This window comes from Bufo bufo, chromosome 4 (assembly GCF_905171765.1).
Source record: "Bufo bufo chromosome 4, aBufBuf1.1, whole genome shotgun sequence".
Lineage (NCBI taxonomy): Eukaryota > Metazoa > Chordata > Amphibia > Anura > Bufonidae > Bufo > Bufo bufo.
Window position 1 is genome coordinate 498,166,050 of NC_053392.1, and position 24,926 is coordinate 498,190,975.

Below are 24,926 nucleotides of genomic sequence, written 5' to 3' on the forward strand. Positions count from 1 at the left end.
TGCACTGTCAAACTCAATAGGCAACCTAAAGCTTGAAATGCTTTCAGCATTCGTTCGATGATCTTTTTGTAGTGAGGATCTTTGATATTGCCTAAAAAGTTCTGTACGACTTCTTTAAATGCAATCCACCCTTCTTTTTGAGGATCCGTCATGGTATTGACAAACTCTTGATAAACTATAAGCCTTCTCATGTCTGGTCCGACGAACACACCTTCCTTCAAATTTTGCCTCCGACAGGTCTGGAAACTTGGTGACCAAGAATTTGAAGCATTCTCCATCTCTTGAAAGTGATTTTACGAATTGCTTCATCAATCCCAATTTTATGTGGAGAGGTGGTAGAAGAACTTTATGGGAAGGTACCAAAGTTTCTCGGAGGACATTTTTTTCACCGACTGTTAGCACCCTCGGCTTCCAACTCTTCTTGGTCCAGTGATTTTGTCGTTCTCGACTGTCCCATAGACACAGAAAACAAGGGTATTTGGTATACCCAGCTTGTTGCCCAAGCAGCATGCGCAAGACCTTCAAGTCCCCACACACTTGCCAACAATGGTCTTCATATTTAAGTTTACGAAGAACCAATTCCAAGTTCTCGTAGGTTTCCTTCAAGTGTACGGAATAACCTACACCATTGTGGAGTAAAACTGCTTTGAGACTTTTTTTTTGAAGAATCTATAAAAATACGCCATTGCTCTGAATCATATTGGATTTTAAATTGACCCATCAGACCTTCGACATTGATGCAATAAACCAGTTTATCTTCCTGGGCGAAGTAAGGAACGAACTCCTTTTCACGATGTCTGAACCATGAATATGACACTCCTGGCAACAATAAATTCCTGCTTTTCAGCCTTGATCCGAGTAACTCAGTGGCATCTTTGGGAAGATTCAAGTCTCTTACCAAATCATTCATCTCCTCCTGAGAAAACAATTTTGGTCTTGTATCATCTTCAAAGTCAGATTCTTCAGGAAAGATTAACCCCTTCTACCATTAGAAGCACAGACTCACGGCTGAGGCTTACACATACAGCATGCTGCTGAGTATCCCAGTAGTCAGACATGTCACTCAGAGCAGCACTTGTATTCACCCCCTTTGCAGGGGGAAGGGGGGGCAGAGATTGCTTAACTGCAAATAACAACAAAGGGCCAAGAAGAGAACTAGGGAAATGAGGAAATAGATTTTTTTTCCCTAAAACTTGCTTAGCTCATGTATATATTGCTGACCATCAGATTTACAGTGCTATATTTTTTTTTACATAACTCGGACAACACATTTAAGTGTTTTTGGGCATTTTATATCTTAAATGCACTTATGTGAAATCAATAGTAATTTAGACTTTAACCCATTAAGGACTTAGGACGTACCACTACGCCATGTTTGCCGAGTCCTTAAGTACGTCCTAAGTTTAAAACTAGATTGCGGCGCTGCGGGCGGTGATCGGAACAGGATGTCCGCTGAAATCATTCAGCGGGCATCCTGTCACAACGCTGGGGGGGAGGGGTCAATTCAGACCTGCGGTTTGCAGCTTTTACCTTATGCGGCAGCGGTGATCGGGGGTGCCATTGGGTCCCTATGCGGCTGTAGGGGGGACCCGATGGCATGGAAGGCAGCGCGATGCCTTCCTTAGGCATCTACGCTGCCTTCCGGTGACGAGCCTGTGAGATCCAGCCCCCTGGATCGCACAGGCCGGAAGCTGTATGAGTAATACTCACAGTATTAGGGCTCTTTCACACTTGCGTTCTTGTCTTCCGGCATAGAGTTCCGTCGTCGGGGCTCTATGCCGGAAGAATCCTGATCAGGATTATCATAATGCATTCTGAATGGAGAGAAATCCGTTCAGGATGCATCAGGATGTCTTCAGTTCCGGAACGGAACGTTTTTTGGCCGGAGAAAATACCGCAGCATGCTGCGCTTTTTGCTCCGGCCAAAAATACGGAACACTTGCCGCAAGGCCGGATCCAGAATTAATGCCCATTGAAAGGCATTGATCCGGATCCGGCCTTAAGCTAAACGTCGTTTCGGCGCATTGCCGGAGCCGACATTTAGCTTTTTCAGAGTGGTTACCATGGCTGCCGGGACGCTAAAGTCCTGGCAGCCATGGTAAAGTGTAGCGGGGAGCGGGGGAGCAGTGTACTTACCGTCCGTGCGGCTCCCCGGGCGCTCCAGAGTGACGTCAGGGCGCCCCAAGCGCATGGATCATGTGATCACATGGATCACGTCATCCATGCGCATGGGGCGCTCTGACGTCATTCTGGAGCGCCCCGGGAGCCGCACGGACTGTAAGTATACCGCTCCCCCGCTCCCCGCTCCTACTATGGCAACCAGGACTTTAATAGCGTCCTGGGTGCCATAGTAACACTGAACGCATTTGGAAGACGGTTCCGTCTTCAAATGCTTTCAGTACACTTGCGTTTTTCCGGATCCGGCGTGTAATTCCGGCAAGTGGAGTACACGCCGGATCCGGACAACGCAAGTGTGAAAGAGGCCTTACTCATACAGCTAATGCATTCCAATACAGAAGTATTGGAATGCATTGTAAAAGGGATTAGACCCCCAAAAGTTTAAGTCCCAAATAAAGTTAAAAAAGAATAGGTAAAAAATAGGGAAGAAAAAAAAGTAGACATATTAGGTATCACCGCGTTCGTATCGACCGGCTCTATAAACATATCACATGACCTAACCCCTCAGATGAACATCGTAAAAATTTTTAAATAAAAACTGCGATAAATAAACCATTTTTTTGTCACCTTACATCACAAAAAGAACAACAGCAAGCGATCAAAAAGGCATTTGCCCACCAAAATAGTACCAATCTAACAGTCACCTCATCCCGCAAAAAATGAGCCCCTACATGAGACAATCGACCAAAAAAAAAAAAAAATATGGCTCAGAATATGGAGACACTAAAACATAATTCTTTTTGTTTCAAAAAGGATATTATTGTGTAAAACTTACATAAATAAAAAAAGTATACATATTAGGTATTGCCGCGTCCGTATCGACCGGCTCTATAAAAATATCACATGACCTAACCCCTCAGATAAACACCGTAAAAAAATAAAAATTGTGCTAAATAAACCATTTTTTGTCACCTTACATCACAAAAAGTGTAATAGCAAGCGATCAAAAAGTCATATGCACCCCAAAATAGTGTCAATAAAACAGTCATCTCATCCCGCAAAAATCATACCCTACCCAAGGTAATCGCCCAAAAACTGAAAAAAATATGGCTCTTAGACTATGGAAACACTAAAACATGATTTTTTTTGTTTCAAAAAAGAAATCATTGTGTAAAACTTACATAAATAAAAAAAAAGTATACATATTAGGTATCGCAGCATCCGTGACAACCTGGTCTATAGAAATATCACATGATCTAACCCGTCAGATGAATGTTGTAAATAACAAAAAATAAAAACGGTGCCAAAACAGCTATTTCTTGTTACCTTGCCTCACAAAAAGTGTAATATAGAGCAACCAAAAATCATATGCACCCTAAACTAGTACCAACAATACTGCCACCCTATCCTGTAGTTTCTAAAATGGGGTCACTTTTTGGGAGTTTCTACTCTAGGGGTGCATCAGGGGGGCTTCAAATGGGACATTGTGTAAAAAAAACAGTCCAGCAAAATCTGCCTTCCAAAAACCGTATGGCATTCCTTTCCTTCTGCGCCCTGCCGTGTGCCCGTACAGCAGTTTACGACCACATATGGGGTGTTTCTGTAAACTACAGAATCAGGGCCATAAATATTGAGTTTGGTTTGGCTGTTAACCCTTGCTTTGTTACAGGGAAAAATTGATCAAAATAGAAAATTTGCCAAAAAATTTAAATTCTGAAATTTCATCTGTATTTGCCTATAACTCTTATGGAACACCTAAAGGGTTAACGATGTTTGTAAAATCTTTTTTAAATACCTTGAGGGGTGTAGTTTCTTAGATGGGGTCACTTTTATGGAGTTTCTACTCTAGGGGTGCATCAGGGGGGCTTCAAATGGGACACGGTGTCAAAAAAAACAGTCCAGCAAAACCTGCCTTCCAAGAACCGTATGGCATTCCTTTCCTTCTGTGCCCTGCCGTGTGCCCGTACAACGGTTTACGACCACATATGGGGTGTTTCTGTAAACTACAGAATCAGGGCCATAAATATTGAGTTTGGTTTGGCTGGTAACCCTTGCTTTGTAACTGGAAAAAAATATTAAAATGGAAAATCTGCCAAAAAAGTGAAATTTTGAAATTGTCTCTCTATTTTCCATTAATTCTTGTGGAAGCCTTGTAACATCCCCAAAAAATAAAATATCATTCCCAAAATGATCCAAACATGAAGTAGACATATGCGGAATGTAAAGTAATAACTATTTTTGGAGGTATTACTATGTATTATAGAAGTGAAGAAATGGAAACTTGGAAATTTGCAATTTTTTTAAAAAAAATTGGGTAAATTTGCATTTTTTTTTTATAAATAAAAATGTTTATTTTTTTACTTCTTTTACCAGTGTCATGAAGTACAATATGTGACGAAAAAACAATCTCAGAATGGCCTGGATAAGGCAAAGCGATTTAAAGTTATCAGCACTTAAAGTGACACTGGTCAGATTTGCAAAAAATGGGTGAAAGGTGAAATAGAGTCCTCAAAGGGTTAAATTTGGTTAAAAACCCATAATATAAAAAAAAAATAAACAAAAATGTAAAAAAAAATATATAAATTTTAAGACAATTGTGCATTTTGTGGCAAATCATGGTCTAGGAGTTTTTTTCAATATTTTATTTGTTTTCAGCACACAAAAATACATGGAAATTAGATAAAAAAAATAATCAAACAGCTTTTTAGTCGCAGACCTGTTTTGATTAATTCAAAAGGGTATTTTTTTTAGTGAGACAGAAAAACACTGACCTTCTGAAAAGCTAAATTTGACCAGCCAAGAGAAGCCATCAGCCTCACTAACTGGGACAATGTCTTCAAACATAAAAATACAGCCAAAACATATGAGGGAAAAAAAGAGTCACAAAAAACCCAATGTGGATAAATAGACATTTAAAGGGGGCAATAGATGACAAAAAGGCATTCAATTTACTAAAACCGGAAGAAAATAAAACACTAAAATATTCTTTAATTATATAAATGGTAAAACAAAGTAGTGGCCCTTTAAGGAATTATGAGGGAAGAGTTGTAGAGAGTGATGAGGAGAAAGCAAATTACTTTTTTCTCCACTGTATCCACTGAGAAAAATGAAATGTCAGATGAAATGAGAGTGTCAAAGCAAACTCTGCATTAAATGTGGCATGTCTGACCCGGGAAGAGCTGCAGCAGCGTCTTACAAAAGATTAAAATGGACAAATCACCGGATCCAGATGGCATACACGCCTGTATCTTAAGAGAATTAAGTAATTTCATAGACAAATCCTTATTTCTGATATTTAAAGACTCTATAATGACAGGGAGCATTCATAGGATTGGCGCTTAGCAGATGTGGTGCCAATACTCAAAAAGTGGTCAAAAACAGAGTCTGGAAACTATAGACTGGTCCAACATCTGATGTGGATAAACGGTTTGAAGGTTTTCTAAGAGATGCTATCTTGTAGTATATTAACAAAAATAAACATATAACCGTATCAGCACAAGTTTATGTGGGATTGGTCATGTCAAACTAATCTAATAGGTTTCATATGAGAAGGCAAGTTCTAGAATAGACCAGCGTGAATCAATGGATCTCATATATCTTGACTTCTCCAAAGCATTTGATACTGTGCCACATAAAAGGTTGGTACATAAATTGAGAATGCTTGGACTGGCTCAGGGATTGAAAACAGAGGGTCGTTATTAACGATACATACTCAGACTGGGTCACCATCACTAGTGGGCTACCACAGGGGTCAGTATTGGGCCCTATTCTCTTCAATATATTTAGTAATGATCTAGTAGAGTGGTTGCACAGTAAAATATAAAACACAAGAGGTCAGTGAACTGCTACAGATGGAAAGGTTGGGGGCTTGGCTAGAGAAGTGGCAAATGAGGTTTAACACTGGTAAAGGTTATGCACAGGGGAAGGACAAATAAATGTCACAAATACATATTAAAACGGGAAAACACTGCTTAAAGATGAAATGTCACGACAAAATGCAGTACAATCTGACAGTACCATGTTGTAGAGCAGGAGAAGCTGAGCAGATTGATATAAATTTTTGAGGGAAAAGATTCAGTAAAACCTGCAATTTATACAGCATCAGTACAGGGAGGAGGGGTTATCAGTGATTGATAAGAAGGTGAGTATAAGTGTGCATAGAGCGATAGCTGTCAATCACTGATAACACCTCCTCCCTGTACCGATAGCACTTCATAGGGCTGTAAATGTAAAAATTACAAGTTTTACTGAATCTTTTCCCACAAAAATATATCAATCAATCTACCCAGCTTCTCTGATCTATAACCTGCTGCTTTCAGATTGCATTGCATTTTTTGGTGACAGGTCCTCTTTAATACTGACATGGAAAAGGACTTTGGTGTCTTAGTTGACAAACTTAACGGTAGCCACCAGTGTCAGGCAACTGCGGCCAAGGGCAAAAAAAAATAATGATGTGTTGCATCAAAAGAGACATAGATGCACGTGACACGAACATACACTCACCTAAAGAATTATTAGGCACACCATACTAATACGGTGTTGGACCCCCTTTTGCCTTCAGAACTGCCTTAATTCTACGTGGCATTGATTCAACAAGGTGCTGATCGCATTCTTTAGAAATGTTGGCCCATATTGATAGGATAGCATCTTGCAGTTGATGGAGATTTGAGGGATGCACATCCAGGGCACGAAGCTGCCGTTCCACCACATCCCAAAGATGCTCTATTGGGTTGAGATCTGGTGACTGTGGGGGCCATTTTAGTACAGTGAACTCATTGTCATGTTCAAGAAACCAATTTGAAATGATTCAAGCTTTGTGACATGGTGCATTATCCTGCTGGAAGTAGCCATCAGAGGATGGATACATGTTCTCATTCTGTTTACGCCAAATTCGGACTCTACCATTTGAATGTCTCAACAGAAATCGAGACTCATCAGACCAGGCAACATTTTTCCAGTCTTCAACAGTCCGATTTTGGTGAGCTCGTGCAAATTGTAGCCTCTTTTTCCTATTTGTAGTGGAGATGAGTGGTACCCGGTGGGGTCTTCTGCTGTTGTAGCCCATCCGCCTCAAGGTTGTGCGTGTTGTGGCTTCACAAATGCTTTGCTGCATACCTCGGTTGTAACGAGTGGTTATTTCAGTCAACGTTGCTCTTCTATCAGCTTGAATCAGTCGGCCCATTCTCCTCTGACCTCTAGCATCCACAAGGCATTTTTGCCCACAGGACTGCCGCATACTGGATGTTTTTCCCTTTTCACACCATTCTTTGCAAACCCTAGAAATGGTTGTGCGTGAAAATCCCAGTAACTGAGCAGATTGTGAAATACTCAGACCCGCCCGTCTGGCACAAACAACCATGTCACGCTCAAAATTGCTTAAATCACCTTTCTTTCCCATTCTGACATTCAGTTTGGAGTTCCGGAGATTGTCTTGACCAGGACCACACCCCTAAATGCATTAAAGCAACTGCCATGTGATTGGTTGACTAGATAATTGCATTAATGAGAAATAGAACAGGTGTTCCTAATAATTCTTTAGGGGAGTGTAGTTCTGTCACTTTACAAATGATTAGTCAGACCACATGTGGGGGAGATTTATCATATGCCGTGATAGCGGCGTTAAAAAGTCACAGATGCAACTTATTAAAGTACTGTGGTCACTTTTCTGAAATAGGGCGTGGCCAGCCGTCCCGACAAATTTAACTTCACTTATGCCAGTTTTCTGACATAATTAAACCTAGAAATCTACGGCAGCTAGAAGCGGTCATAGATTTCAAGACTGCAGGAGGATATCACGAACTGCAGGAGATATCAAGACTGGCACTTTCTGCACCAGTCTTGATATCTCCCCCATGGAGTATTGTATGCAAATGTGGGCTCCTATGAACAAGGCAGACATAGCAGAGCTGGAGAGGGTTGACTATAGTACCGAGAAACATTATCAAAAGTAGGGTTATTTAGTTTATAAAAAAAAGTAAAATGTCTGAGGGGAGATCTAATAACTAGTCAGGTCCATAAATATTGGGACATCTACACAATTCTAACATTTTTGGCTCTATACACCACCACAATGGATTTGAAATGAAATGAACAAGATGTGCTTTAACTGCAGACTGTCAGCTTTAATTTGAGGGCATTTACATCCAAATCAGGTGAACGGTGTGTGCCTCCCACTTGTTAAGGGGCCAAAAGTAAAATGGAACAATTGGCTTCTCAGCTGTTCCTTGGCCAGGTGTGTGTTATTCCCTCATTATCCCAATTACAATGAGCAGAAAAAAGTCCAGAGTTCATTTCAAGTGTGCTATTTGCATTTGGAATCTGTTGCTGTCAACTCTCAAGATGAGATCCAAAGAGCTGTCACTATCAGTGAAGCAAACCATCATTAGGCTGAACAAAAAAAAAAAAAAAAAAAAACATCAGAGAGATAGCATAAACATTAGGCGTGGCCATAACAACCGTTTGGAACATTCTTAAAAAGAAGGAACGCACCGGTGAGCTCAGCAACACCAAAAGACCCAGAAGACCAAAGAAAACAACTGTGGTGGAAGAACTATTTCCCTGGTGAAGAAAACACCCTCCACAACAGTTGGCCAGATCAAGAACACTCTCCAGGAGGTAGGTGTATGTGTGTCAAAGTCAACAATCAAGAAAATAATTAACCATAGTGAATACAGAGGGTTCACCACAAGATGTAAACCATGGGGGAGCCTCAAAAACAGGAAGGCCAGATTAGAGTTTGCCAAACGACATCTAAAAAAGCCTTCACAGTTATGGAACAACATCCTATGGACAGATGAGACCAGGATCAACTTGTACCAGAGTGATGGGAAGAGAAGAGTATGGGGAAGGAAAGGAATTGCTCATGATCTCAAGCATACCACCTCATCAGTGAAGCATGGTGGTGGTAGTGTCATGGCGTGGACATGTATGGCTGCCAATGGAACGGGATCTTTTGTAGTTATTGATGATGTGACTGCTGACAAAAGCAGCAGGATGAATTCTCAAGTGTTTCGGGCAATATTATCTGCTTATATTCTGCCAAATGCTTCAGAACTCATTGGACGGCGCTTCACAGTGCAGATGGACAATGACCCAAAGCATACTGCAAAAGCAACCAAAGAGTTTTTAAGGGAAAGAAGTGGAATGTAATGCAATGGCCAAGTCAATCACCTGACCTAAATCCGATTGAGCATGCATTTCACTTGCTGAAGACAAAAATGAAGGGAAAATGCCCCAAGAACAAGCAGGAACTGAAGACAGTTGCAGTAGAGACACAAATATGATTTCTGTGTGATGCCAGGAACAATTAAGCAGCAGTCCCAAAAAGGTTGAAGCGAGTCCCTTCTCCAATATAAAAACACAAAAGTACATACATATGGGTCCGCGCTAGATGCCCCAGACGAAGCGAAGGCAAAACCCGGGTCGGGCTAATTTACATGCTCTATACAAGTCAATTTTTGTGAGTAGAATAAACCTTACTTTTAACTAAAGATTTGGGTATTGCACTATGATCTGTTCCTCTTGAAGGAAATCGCTTTGCTGGTTGGTATCGAGAGCTTATACTGGGGATGTATCGGTGAAGCCGCCGAATCTCCAGGAAAACTTCTTGTTTGTGAAACACTCGCCATTTGCAGTAGAGGCCTGGCAGAGCATTACCAGGGATGAAACCCAGCGTCTGGTGATGTCTATGCGTTCCAGACTAAAGGCTGTAATTGACTACAAAAGATTTGCAACCAAGTATTAAAACGTGAAAGTTTGATTTATGATTATTATTATGTCCCATATGCAAACTATTGCAATTCCTACAACGTTTACCTGATTTGGATGTAAATACCCTCAAATTAAAGCCGACAGTCTGCATGCAGTTAAAGCACATCTTGTTTGTTTCATTTCAAATACATGGTGGTGGTGTACAGAGCCAAAAATGTTAGAATTGTGTCGATGTCCCAATATTTATGGACCCGACTATGTATAAATATATCAGGGGGTCAATACAGAGATCTCTGCCTTGATCTATTTATACCCAGGACTGTGACCGTGACAAGGGGGCATCCACTACGACTAGAGGAAAGACGGTTTCTACACAAACATAGAAGAGGATTCTTTATTGTAAGAGCAGTGAGACTAAAGACAACAGAATTGTCTGCCAGAGGAGGTGTGATGGATGCTCACTAAAAGAGTTCAAGAGGGGTCTGGATGCATTTCTGAAGTGTAATTATATTACAGGTTACAGTTACTAGAATTCTGGAGTAGGGTCCTTGATCCAGGAAGTTACTCTGATTGCCTGAATGCAGCTGGGAAGTATTTTTTTCCCCTAAAGTTAGGAAAATTGGCTTCTACCTTATGAGTCTTTTGTTTGCCCAACTCTGGATCACCTTAGCTGGATAACAGCCTGAACTGGATGGACATATGTTGTTTTTCATCCTCACAAACTATGTTATTATGTTCAGGAATGGTTTGAGGAAAATGAGAAAGAGCTCAAGGTGGACCAAATTCCCAAGATCTCAATTCAATGAAACATATGTGGAAAATACTAGAAAAACAAGCCCTAACCATGGAAGCAGCCATATCGCACCTACAGGAAAGAGGTAATCCAGGATTGACTTATGTTTTTATTTCACTTCCTCCCTTGCACCAGACCTGTGAAGGGAAGCATATGAGCATCTTAACATTGTAGCCATGTAAACAATGCCTGACCAGGAAGACAGGAGCAGAGCAAAGAGCCCCCTCCACTTGTAAATTTCTGACATGGACTAGGTCACATTTGCCGCTGCAGCCAAAGATTGGACTCAGCAGTGACATGTCCCCAAATGGCACACTTGCTTGGGGAAAGTTACTGAAAAGACCAGACATTTGAACATGACTGCATCAATGTCGGAGGTTTACATGTGGTAACCGAAGTGCAGATAAGACAGTCTGTGAATTATGGAGCCAGAAAAAAAAGAGTTGGAAAGCAGGCAAGTATGCTTTCTTTCACCAATCTGGCAGGGTGGGGATAGCGTTTAAAAAACAAGCCAATCATGGAAAATCCTTTTAAAACATCTGCTGCTAACTTCTTAGTGCCAAATACAAAGAGGAAAACCTTTAAAGGGGGCAACGAGAACGGAGCGGGGAGAGCTGTGGCTGGAGGACCCCGGGTTTTCCGGGGTTCGTCCACCACCAAGCGCTGCTCCCATAGAAGTGAATGGGAGCGCCCCTGCTCCCATTCATTTCTATGGGGCAGACAGAAATAGCCGAGCTAGCGCTCGGCTATTTTCGGCAGCCCCATAGAAATGAAAGAACTGGCATGCGCAGTGTGCCCTCAGTTCATTTCCCCGCTCCTTTCTCATTGTAGGTGCGGGTCCCAGCAGTGGGACCCACACCTATCAGACAATGGGGACAACCCCTTTAAAGATCTTGTGCAGTCCATGCATCAACAGGTCAGAGCTGTTTTGGTGCAACAACCGGCACCTACACAATATTATGCAGGGAATTTTATTATAATATCTGATTAATTCTCACTTAAATGCAGAATACAGAATATTCAAGAGCTTTAAAACTATCATTGTGAATGGAAGACAAGGCATTAGATTGAGCAGAGTCTTAAAGGGGTTGTCCATTTCAACAGCAAGATGGGACTGAGCACCGACCCCAGCTGCGTGGGCTTTCAGAAACAGTAGAGTGAGCTAGTGCCCCACTGTTGCTGTAACTCTCTTTGTAGTGAATGGGAGCTAGGCAAACAGCATAGCAGAAAATGCCACACAAGCTTTGGTGTTTCCACAACTCCAGCAGTTACGTAGGCAGCGTAGCTTGCTGTACTTTGCTGTTTGCGGAGGTCCCATTCACTACAATGGAGGTTACAGAAGAGGTGGAGAGCCGACTCACTCAGCTGTTTCCATATTCCCGGCCACCGAGGGGCGGCACTCAGTTCCATCTCTCAATAGAAACTGTGAGATAGGACAACCCCTTTAACAAGTAGCAATCAGATGACACAGGCATGACTATTGAAATTACCTTAAAATTGGGAATCCCACCACAGAATTCATGTCATTCAGGTGCACAAAAACCTAGCATAATAAACAAACAAAACAGCAAAAAATATCATTAAAGGCTATTCAGCTATACATATAGAACACACATTAGTTACCTAGGTAGTCACAAAAAGTATGTTCCCACTGTGGTATTTTTCATGCTAGAAAGCTATAAAATGTTTCACACCTATCAGCCAAAGCTGTTATTTTTTTTAAAAACCGTGTGGGTTTATACTGCAATAGCCAGACTTTAGACATTGATGACCTGTCCTACAGATATTGATGCCTTAGATATTTGGGGCTGCCATGGCGCCAGAAGCTAACAGTGAATGAAGCTGAAGGAGTAGACTCTGTACACTGTAGTTTCTGGTACTGGAGTACTGAAGCTCAGCTCCAATTCACTTGCACATACCCTGGCACAGTGTATGGAGCTGTCTGCATCCAGTGCCATACACTACACTGTTTCCGGAGCCGCGGCATCTGAATCAGCTGATCAGTGGAAGTGCTGGTCATTGAACCCCACCAATCTGTTATCTGTAGCCCAGAGAACCCATTTAAATATACACTGCTCAAAAAAATAAAGGGAACACAAAAATAACACATCCTAGATCTGAGTTAATTAAATATTCTATGTTAGTTTAGAGGTTTTATTATGGTGAAAGGTCCTCTTTAAAGGGCTTCTGTCACCCCACTAAACTGTTTTTTTTGTTTTTTTGTGGTTAATTATAATCACTATACTGCGATTTTTGCATACATACTGTAATTAATAATTTTGGTTCAGCAGATTATGTTAAAAACGTACTTTTAAAATATGCAAATTACCTTGCTACCAGCAAGTAGGGCTGCTACTTGCTGGTAGCAGCCGCATCCTCCTATCCTAAAGACGCCCCCTCCACATGTTGATTGACAGGGCCAGCGGACGGGATCGTTCTCTGCTGGCCCTGCTTGCATTCAAAATCTGGCGCCTGCGCCTTACCTGTCTTCAGTCGGCGCAGGCGCATTGAGAGGAGGACGCTCGCTACGTTTTTAACATAATCTGCTGAACCAAAATTATTAATTACAGTATGTATGCATAAATCGCAGTATAGGGATTATAATTAACAACAAAAAAAAAAAAAAAGTTTAGTGGGGTGACAGAAGCCCTTTAAAATAAGTCAAAATGAGGCTCAGTAGTGTGTGTGGCCTTCACGTGCCTGTATGACCTCCCTACAACGCCTGTGCATGCTCCTGATGAGGTGGCGGATGGTCTCCTGAGGTATCTCCTCCCAGACCTGGACTAAAGCATCTGCCAACTCCTGGACAGTCTGTGGTGCAACGTGACGTTAGTGGATAAAGCGAGACATGATGTCCCAGATGTGCTCAATTGGATTCAGGTCTGGGGAACGGGCGGGCCAGTCCATAGCATCAATGCCTTCGTCTTGCAGGAACTACTGACACACTCCAGCCACATGAGGTCTAGCATTAGGAGGAACCCAGGGCCAACCGCACCAGCAAATGGTCTCACAAGGGGTCTGAGGATCTCATCTCGGTACCTAATGGCAGTCAGGCTACCTCTGGCGAGCACATGGAGGGCTGTGCGGCCCTCCAAAGAAATGCCACCCCACACCATTACTGACCCAATGCCAAACCGGTCATGCTGGAGGATGTTGCAGGCAGCAGAACGTTCTCCACGGCGTCTCCAGACTCTGTCACATGTGCTCAGTGTGAACCTGGTTTCATCTGTGAAGAGCACAGGGCGCCAATGGCGAATTTTCCAATCTTGGTGTTCTCTGGCAAATGCCAAACGTCCTGCACGGTGTTGGGCTGTTAGCACAAGCCCCACCTGTGGATGTCGGGCCCTCATATCACCCTCATGGAGTCTGTTTCTGACCGTTTGAGCAGACACATGCACATTTGTGGCCTGGTGGAGGTCATTTTGCAGGGCTCTGGCAGTGCTCCTCCTGTTCCTCCTTGCACAAAGGCGGAGGTAGCGGTCCTGCTGCTGGGTTGTTGCCCTCCTACGGCCTCCTCCACGTCTCCTGATGTACTGGCCTGTCTCCTGGTAGCGCCTCCATGCTCTGGACACTACGCTGACAGACACAGCAAACCTTCTTGCCACAGCTCGCATTGAGGTGCCATCCTGGATAAGCTGCACTACCTGAGCCACTTGTGTGGGTTGTAGACTCAGTCTCATGCTACCACTAGAGTGAAAGCACCGCCAGCATTCAAAAGTGACCAAAACATCAGCCAGGAAGCATAGGAACTGAGAAGTGGTCTGTGGTCACCACCTGCAGAAGTTCAGAACCACTCCTTTATTGGGGGTGTCTTGCTAATTGCCTATAATTTCCACCTGTTGTCTATCCCATTTGCACAACAGCATGTGAAATTGATTGTCACTCAGTGTTGCTTCCTAAGTGGACAGTTTGATTTCACAGAAGTGTGATTGACTTGGAGTTACATTGTGTTGTTTAAGTGTTCCCTTTATTTTTTTGAGCAGTGTATTTTACCAACTGTAAAAATGGTGACTGGAAATATTGCTCCCACACAGAGCATATTTCCTGCAGTTAACATGCTCGTCTGAAACTGTCAGTAGAGGTATTTAGCCATTGACAAAATTACCTATCTACATTATGATTGTTAGAGGCCCTACCCATCGCTAGTTCAGAAGTCACTGAGTCCTCTATGTGAATGGAGCAATGGTGCACGTGACCATTGCTCTATGGAACTGACAATTACAGTGCAGTAAATAGACTGGTGGTCACAAATGTACACTACCACTCTATTCACAAAGGGGACTCTGAAACTCAATTTCTTGTGAATGTTCGTGGTCTCAGTGGTGGGTTTACCAGCAGTCATACAGTGGCATGCAAACGTTTGTGCAAAATCATTGTTACTGTAAACAGTTAAGTAAGTTGAAGATGAAATGATCTACAAAAGGCATAAAGTCAAAGATAACACATTCCCTTTGTATTTTGAGTCAAAACTATTGTTTTTTTTAAAAATCTTTCACATTTTCAAAATAACAAAAAAGTTAAACAGCCTGAACAAAAACTTTGGGCACCCAGCATGGTTAGTACCTAGCAACATTCCCTTTGGAAAGTATCACAGCTTGTAAATGCTTTTTGTAGCCAGCCAAGAGCCTTTCAATTCTTGTTTGAGGGATTTTCATCCATTCTTCTTGGCAAAAGTCTTCCAGTTCTGTGAGACTACTGGGCCATCTTGCATGCACTACTCTTTTGAGGTCTATGCACAGATTTTCAATGATGTTCAGATCAGGAGACTATGAGGCCTATGGTAACAAGCCTTAAACCTAACAGACTATTTAAGGTTTGAGACCTTGCACAAAGTTATCTGTACGTTCAAATCTACCAGAGTTCCCATATTTTTGCAAAGTACTCCTTAAAATGTTGAAAAGTGTGTTTCATCTTTAACTTTATGTCTTTGGAAGATCATCTCATCTTCAACTTGCTTAACTTTTCACAGCAAGGCTACTTTCACACTGGTGTTTTGGCTTTCAGTTTGTGAGATCCGTTCAGGGCTCTCACAAGCGGTCCAAAACGGATCAGTTTTGCCCTAATGCATTCTGAATGGAAAAGGATCTGCTCAAAATGCAAGCAGCGTTTTGGTGTCCGCCTGATGAAACTGAGCCAAACTGATCTGTTCTGACACACAATGTAAGTCAATGGGGACAGATCCGTTTTCTATGACACAATCTGGCACAATAGAAAACGGATCCGTCCTCCATTGACTTTCAATGGTGTTCAAGACTGATCCGTCTTAGCTACGTTAAAGATAATTCAAACTGATCCATTCTGAACGGATGCAGACGTTTGTATTATCTAAACGAATCAGTCTGTACAGATCCATAATGGATCCGCACCAAACGCGACTGTGAAAGAAGCCGAACAACCATTTTGACCAGGGATGCTCCTGTCAACTGTACACGCATATGTAAACAAAAGGAACCTAATAGAGTATTCTGGGTTATAAATATTGATGACCTATACTTAGGACTGGTCATAAATATCAAAACCAAGGAGCGTCCGATAACCGGCAACCCCACCCATTAGATGTTTACAGCAGCTGTCATGAGCAGCATCTACAAGACATTATATATCAGGATTTACAAGTTAATGCAATCCCACCTTCAGGCTTTCAAGAAAATACTTGGACAATAATAATCTAACAATTATTATCTTGTTATTGCAGTTTAAAGGCTATGGACATCCTTAGCATGGAAAAAAAATATTTTTACATGTAAGGCCTCTTTCACACTTGCGTTGTTGGGATCCGGCATGCACTTCCGTTGCCGGAGGTGCCTGCCGGATCCGGAAAAACGCAAGTGTACTGAAAGCATTTGAAGACGGAACCGTCTTCCAAATGCTTTCAGTGTTACTATGGCACCCAGGACGCTATTAAAGTCCTGGTTGCCATAGTAGGAGCGGGGAGCGGGGGAGCGGTATACTTACAGTCCGTGCGGCTCCCGGGGCGCTCCAGAATGACGTCAGAGCGCCCCATGCGCATGGATGACGTGATCCATGCGATCACGTGATCCATGCGCTTGGGGCGCCCTGACGTCACTCTGGAGCGCCCCGGGAGCCGCACGGACGGTAAGTACACTGCTCCCCCGCTCCCCGCTACACTTACCATGGCTGTCAGGACTTTAGCGTCCCGGCAGCCATGGTAACCACTCTGAAAAAGCTAAATGTCGGCTCCGGCAATGCGCCGAAACGACGTTTAGCTTAAGGCCGGATCCGGATCAATGCCTTTCAATGGGCATTAATTCCGGATCCGGCCTTGCGGCAAGTGTTCCGGATTTTTGGCCGGAGCAAAAAGCGCAGCATGCTGCGGTATTTTCTCCGGCCAACAAACGTTCCGTACCGGAACTGAAGACATCCTGATGCATCCTGAACGGATTACTCTCCATTCAGAATGCATTAGGATAATCCTGATCAGGATTCTTCCGGCATAGAGCCCCGACGACGGAACTCTATGCCGGAAGACAATAACGCAGGTGTGAAAGAGCCCTTAGTTGTTAACTCGAGTAAAAACAAAAAAACAAGTTGCACTAGGTTTGAGGTGGCATTATTTCTTCATTAATTTTCATGTATTGGCATATCTTTATTCCTGTACTACTTTTTCATACCAGATATTCTCATTTCTGCTGAAAGGAATTGATACAGAGTGGAGTCCGATCCCCCCTGGAGAGTGTGTCTTAACTTTCTACACTGCGTGTGCGATATCTCCCTCCTTCACCTTTAAACTGCCTTGTATGTGTTTTCCTCCATACATACAGGTTGCATTTTCTTTCCTCCCTGAAAAATCCTCTTCAGATTACAATCTGCTGTATGTAACTTCCTACTTCCTCCCTCCCTGCTGCTATTTCTAAGGCCGCATGAACACGACCGTGGTGTGTTTTGCAGACCACAAAACACGGATGGCATCCGTGCGCGTTCAGCAATTTGCAGAACGGCACAGACAGCCTTTACATATAACTGCCTATTCTTGTCCGCAAAGCACGGACAAGAATAGGACATGTTATATTTTTTTTGCGGGGCCACGGAATGGAGCAACAGATGCGGACAGCACACAGAGTGCTGTCTGCATCTTTAGCGGCCCCATTGAAGTAAATAAGTCCGCATCCGAGCCGCTAAAATGGCGGCTCAGATGCGGACCAAAACAACGGCCGTGTGCATGAGGCCTAACAAGCAGAGTTTAAAAAGCAAGGACCTGTGTGCTTTCAGATTTATGTCAGAAGCAGCTGGACAACCAGCTTGGTGAAGAAGTTACATAGACTCTACACCAGCATAATGATAGCACACATTTAATGAATGGACCTGTCTGAAAGCATACTTCAAATCCAATTTTAAAAAAATTGGGGCTCAACTGCCTATTTACTAGGGATGTCCCGATACCGATACCAGTATCGGTATCGGGACCGATACCGGGCATTTGCACGAGTACATGTACTCGTGCAAATGTCCCCGATACCACTGCCGATACCTGTGCGCCGCTTCTATGTGTCTCCGCAGCCCCTGCACCTCGCACAGCTAACAGCTTCACAGGCAGCAGCAGGCAGTGTAATTGGAGCCTAGAGTGGAAGATAGCTCCGCTCCGCCCCGCCCCTCCCTGCCCTCCAACCAATCAGAGGCAACCAGCACTGACTCACAGTGCAGGGACTCAGAGAATCGTCTGACAGTTTATTAGTTAAAAGAATCGTCACCGAGTCCCTGCCGGGCTTCCTGCTCTGCGGCTCCCTGTAAGTCCGTCCGGGGAGGGGGGGGGGGGCATTATTAGCATAGCATGTAGTGGAGCTGTGTGTGTACAGGGTGCATGTAGCAGAGCAGGAAGTCTGGGGTGACAGTCTCTGACTCATTCGATTCGTTTTAACTAATAAACTCTCAGACGATTCTCTGAGTCCCTGCAATAACTATACATTGTAATTACATCAGTCTGCTCCACTGCATTCACTGCAGAGCTGTGTTTGCCAGGAGCGAGTCCCTCTAAAGGTGATAGTGTCTGTCTTCTATGGCCCTGGTCCTTCCCTTCCTGCCTGAAAGCTGCACATTGATCTCTAAAAGCAGGCATTAGGGCAAGAAGAAATATACATTACTGTATGATGGCCACAAGACTATTATACTGAGGAGGGGGGCTTCAAAAATTGTTGTCCTGACTCCTTACAGTAGTGTCTCCTTGTGGCCGCCCCATACAGTATAACGTCTCCTTGTGGCCACCCCATACAGTGTAACGTCTCCTTGTAGCTGCCCTATACAGTATAAAGTCTCCTTGTGGCTGCCCCCATACAATATAACGTCTCCTTGTGGCCCCCATACAGTATAACGTCTCCTTGTAGCTGCCCCCCATACAGTATAACGTCTCCTTGTGGCTGCCCCCATACAGTATAACATCTCCTTGTGGCCCCCATACAGTATAACGTCTCCTTGTGGCCCCCATACAATATAACGTCTCCTTGTGGCTGCCCCCATACAGTATAACGTCTCCTTGTGGCTGCCCCCATACAGTATAACGTCTCCTTGTGGCTGCCCCCATACAGTATAACGTCTCCTTGTGGCTGCCCCCATACAGTATAACGTCTCCTTGTGGCTGTCCCCATACAGTATAACGTCTCATTGTGGCTGTCCCCATACAGTATAACGTCTCCTTGTGGCTGCCCCCATACAGTATAACGTCTCCTTGTGGCTGCCCCCATACAGAATAATGTCTCCTTGTGGCTGCCCCCATACAGTATAACGTCTCCTTATGGCCCACCGCCCCATACTGTGCAACGTCTCTTTGTGGATGCCCCCATACAGTATAACGTCTCCTTGTGGCTGCCCCCATACAGTATAACGTCTCCTTGTGGCTGCCCCCATACAGTGTAACGTCTCCTTGTGGCTGCCCCCATACAGTGTAACGTCTCCTTGTGGCTGCCCCCATACAGTATAACGTCTCCTTGTGGCTGCCCCCATACAGTATAACGTCTCCTTGTGGCTGCCCCCATACAGTGTAACGTCTCCTTGTGGCTGCCCCCATACAGTGTAACGTCTCCTTGTGGCTGCCCCCATACAGTGTAACGTCTCCTTGTGGCTGCCCCCATACAGTATAACGTCTCCTTGTGGCTGCCCCCATACAGTATAACGTCTCCTTGTGGCTGCCCCATACAGTATAACGTCCCCTTGAGCTGCCCCATACAGTATAACGTCTCCTTGTGGCTGCCCCCATACAGTATAACGTCTCCTTGTGGCTGCCCCCATACAGTATAACGTCTCCTTGTAGCTGCCCCATACAGTATAACGTCTCCTTGTGGCTGCCCCCATACAGTATAACGTCCCCTTGTGGCTGCCCCGATACAGTATAACGTCTCCTTGTGGCTGCCCCCATACAGTATAACGTCTCCTTGTGGCTGCCCCCATACAGTATAATGTCTCCTTGTAGCTGCCCCATACAGTGTAACGTCTCCTTGTAGCTGCTCCATACAGTATAACGTCTCCTTGTGGCTGCCCCCATACAGTAGTGTCTCCTTGTGGCCGCCCCCATACAGTATAACGTCTCCTTGAAGCTGCTCCATACAGTATAACGTCTCCTTGTAGCTGCCCCATACAGTGTAACGTCTCCTTGTAGCTGCTCCATACAGTATAACGTCTCCTTGTGGCTGCCCCCATACAGTAGTGTCTCCTTGTGGCAGCCCCATACAGTATAACGTCTCCTTGTGGCCCCCATACAGTATAACGTCTCCTTGTAGCTGCCCCCATACAGTATAACGTCCCCTTGTGGCTGCCCCCATACAGTATAACGTCTCCTTGTGGCTGCCCCATACAGTATAACGTCTCCTTGTGGCTGCCCCATACAGTATAACGTCTCCTTGGAATGTTATAGTTCTGTTTTTGGGCCTTTTGGTTGGTCAGTGGTCAGAAAATACATGTGTGTGTATTTTATTGTTAAAATTAGTATCGGTAATTGGTATCGTGAGTACTTAAATAAAAGTATCGGTACTCGTACTCAGTCTTAAAAAAATGGTATCGGGACATCCCTACTATTTACAATACTCCCTGAACCAAGCACTGAATGAGGAAACCAGAATCTATTCTGTACATGTTTCTGTTATAAACTCAGAGCACTGGCATGCTGCAGTGCAGTTTTTGTAGACCTTAGTCAACCTCTTAATGTTTTTACACCACTGATGATACATCTGTATATTTTATGGTGCAGAAACGCGTCAGAGGCTTTTTAGTGCCACAACAAGCATGACATTTGTGACACACAGAGATTCAGTTTAATTTAAATTGATAGTGAGGGATGTTGCATTATGTAGCAGTAGTGACAGTAACAGTGCCACTACCACTTCTATTTCTCATATCTAGTGCCTGAATCTAATTGCTATTGGTCAGTTCAGCTCTAGATTTGTTTGTTGGACTTCAATAATGTAAAGTTTTAAAGTTCTTTCAGGCAGGTCTATATTTCAAAAATGAATGCAGCGATTTTTCATTGACGTTTTACGAAGCAGTGGGAAGCTGGAAAAGAAATTCCAAATACGGTGGAATTAGATACAAAATGCAATTTGACCACAGTTTTATGGGTTTCATTTTTACTGCATTCCCTATGTGGTAAAACCTTCAATCTCTTGGTCAGTACAACTACAACAATACCACTTTATATTTCTTTCTTGGGGGAAAAATGTTTCTTTGCATTGCCATAGTCTGACGCCCATAACTTTTTCATACTTATGTCTAAGCTGGTGTGTGACGGCTAATTTTTTTATTGATACAATTTTGCATGTATGCCTTTTGGATCACTTTTAAAAAAAAATAATTTGGTGAAGCAAAAAAAATAAAAATAAAAAGACAAATCAGCCATTTTTTCCCCGTTATGGCGTTCACCATATGGGATATAGCATTTTGGGATACGCCAATGCCTATGATCACAGTTTTTTTTATTGGTCATTTATTTTTTTCTTTAATAGGGGGAAAGGAGGTAATTTGAGTTTTTATAGTAACATAGCTGTGGCAGAGCTCAGATCCTTCAGAAGGCCTGAGGCTGCTACAGCAACCTAAAGGATACCTCAATCTCGTTCAGGCCCCAGGAGTGTAACAATCCCAGGGAAAGCCCTCTTAGATGCCATGGTTGCAATTGACTGCAGCATTTGAGAGGTTAAAAGTCCATGATCGGCATTATCAACCATCACGGACTTAGCCTCCGGGTGTCTGCTGTGTAAAGCAATCTTTACAAAGCTAACATCTGCCACACATGTACATTGGATGTCAGTAAATGAAGACTATTCTGAACATAGGTGATCAATATGAGATCGGCAGGGTGTGACTCCAGGCACCCCTCCAGTGAGCGCCGGAGCCTCCTCATTGCTTACCATGCACCACACTGTCCATTGTATTGCAGCTCAGCCCTATTAACTAGAACGGGACTGAGCTAAACCTAAGACATGTGAACAATGAATGCCAATACAGCTGATTGGCGGGGATGCCGGGAGTTGGACCCCCGATGATCTGATACTAATGACCTTTCCTAAAGACAGGCCATCAATATCCAAATCACAAAAAAATAAAAATGTTTCAAACATCAATATAACATCAACCAGTGATGTTAAAGAATAACATATGGTCCGATATACTGCATCTGATGGGGCATCCTGTGTTCCCCTGTGTCTATTATTGACAATATTGTTATGTTCACACTTGCAGCAATATTTTTGGCATAAAAAATAAATAAAATAAAAGAATCCTAACTGATGCCTTTGATATCAGTGGGGTCGGTTAGGGTTTCTCAGTGCTTGTTTAAAAACAGTCATGGCGGCCATGGCGCTGTTATAAATGGAAGCTAGTTATGCGAGTGCTAGTACCCTAATTATTAGTAACTATGCACCTACATAGGTAAATTGTTGCTATACTTTATTTACTCCAACTTAATTATTCTGCTTACATTAAATGCCTGTAATAGTATAATAAATATGAGATCTGAAAATATTTTAGTGTACGCAAAAAGGAACAAAATAAAAAACATAAAAACAAAGTACCTCAAGAAGAGGTCGTCGCAGGTCAGGTTTCCAACCAAACTGTTTCGCAAGTGACACTCCAATAACGCGACCAATATCCTAGGAAACAAACTTTGCAGTTAAACGGCTACAGAACTGTACATTGATTAATATTAAAATGAGCTAAAATATTATCCATTTATACAATGTAAGTGGGAAAAAAAAATAAGAAAAAGTATTTAGATACTGTGTAGCGCATATATAGTTGCTGGTTCATTTAGTACAGAATGGAGACCCCATTACATCCTTGGTGAATTCTAGTAACAAACAAGGAACACCCGGTAGGACCATCTCTGCTAATTAAATCCATTGTCAAAAAAATATATAACACAACCAGATAGAAAAGTCAATATCATGGCAGGGCTTCTAACTGGCGTTTTTCAGCAGGATAATATTTGCCCATAAACAGCAAGAGATGCACACTTCATTGGCTTGCCCAGATTTATCATCAATCGAGCATTTATGGGATGTCAGCTTCTGCAACCTACGAATGTGCAGGATCTACAGGCCCAGCTGCAACATCTGTGAGGAAATGTGCTGCAGGATATCATATGGAATCTGTATGTCTCCATGACCAACTGTATCCCACCTTGTGCCAACAGGGCCCTAGAGCCTCCTTTCATTTGCAGTTTTCACTGTAATATTGTAATCTGATATCATTATTACATTCACACAAAGTTTCATTCGATTACAACAACTCCTTCTTGGTGTGTTACTTGGTTCGCTATTTTTTCAATGAGTGTACATGTCTTTTGTCTCTCTCCCAAGTCCGTTGCCACAATAGCAAACACTTTTAAATCAATATGCAAATTTCTCTTTAAAAGGGGTTCTCCGGGAATTAAGAAAATGAAAATACTTAAATATTACTTTAATATAAAGTATATTCTCAAATACCTTTCATTAGTTATAATGGCTCGTTTTGTCTGGGGAGCAATCAGGGGAAACAAAATAGCCGCTGTCCCATTAGTTCACACAAAACCTGTCCTAATCACACAGCAGGACAAGTTACTTTACAACACTGAGTTAAAGAGCTGCCTCTTCCTTCTCCTCTCTACTTATCAGGGATTATGATCCTGAATACAGATGATAATAACTTTAGGCTACTTTCACACTGGCGTTTTGGTTTCCGTTTGCGAGATCCGTTTCAGGGCTCTCACAAGCGGTCCAAAACGGATCAGTTTTGCCCTAATGCATTCTGAATGGAAAAGGATCCATTCAGAATGCATCAGTTTGCCCCCGTTCCGCCTCCATTGCGCTCTGGAGGCGGACACCAAAACGCTGCTTGCAGCGTTCTGGTGTCCGCCTGACGATGCGGAGGCAAACGGATCTGTCCACAATGTAAGTCAATGGGGACGGATCCGTTTTGACTGACAATTAAAACGGATCCGCCCCCCCCATTGACTTTCAATGGTGTTCAAGACGGATCCGTTTGGCCAATGTTAAAGATAATACAAACAGATCCGTTCTGAACGGATGCATGTGGTTGTATTATAGGTGCAGATCCATATGTGCAGATACATGACGAATCCGCACCAAACGCGAGTGTGAAAGTAGCCTTAGCTGAATCTCTGGGGAATTTAGTTAATGAGGAGACAAGAAGTACAGAGAGGACGGACAGGACAGGCTGTGGTAATAGAGACTGCATACAAGTGCTGCTGTTCATTAGCCACACCTCACCCTCCTTTCATGTCTCCTTACCATCTCCATTCCCACAGAGATTTCACCTGTATTCAGGATCATGATTACTGACAAGCAGAGCAGAGAGGAGGATGAGGCAGCTCTTTAGCTCAGTGTTGTAAAGTAACTTGTTCTCCTGTGTGATTAGGACGGTTTTGTGTGGCCATTTTATTTCTCCTAATGATTGCGCCCCAAACAAAACAAACCATTTTAAGTAATGAAAGGTATTTGTTAATATATTTATTATAAAATAATATTTAAGTATTTTCATTTTTTTAATTCCTGGAGAACCCCTTTAAGGTGTACCTATACTAAACGTTGATATGTCAGCAACAAAGGATTTGTTAAGTGGGGGTTCAAGTGGTAAGACCCCCACCGATGGCTTTTAACAAGTTAACAGAAGCACTTACACATATTAAGTCTAGATACTAAGCACTTACACATACTAAGACTTTTGTAGCATAAAAAGTCACAAATTATGGTGCACTCCATATTTGTAACTTTTTGCGCATCTTGCCATTTTTCTAAAATGGGTAGAAAATGGGGTAGGGGTCTTTGTGTGAGGTAGCAGAAACTACAAGCAGAACTATAATTTATGC

General features: G+C 43.0%; 1 protein-coding gene across 1 annotated transcript in view; it reads right to left on the reverse strand.

Moving 5' to 3' along the window:
• THUMPD2 (THUMP domain containing 2) overlaps positions 1–24,926 on the reverse strand; it is a 97,249-nt gene that overhangs the window by 33,079 nt on the left and 39,244 nt on the right. The window contains exons 4-5 of the mRNA XM_040427370.1: positions 22,633–22,710; positions 12,112–12,164 (exon numbers count right to left, since the gene is read on the reverse strand). Coding sequence (XP_040283304.1) covers positions 12,112–12,164; positions 22,633–22,710 — 131 coding nt within the window. The remainder of the gene's footprint in view (positions 1–12,111; positions 12,165–22,632; positions 22,711–24,926) is intronic.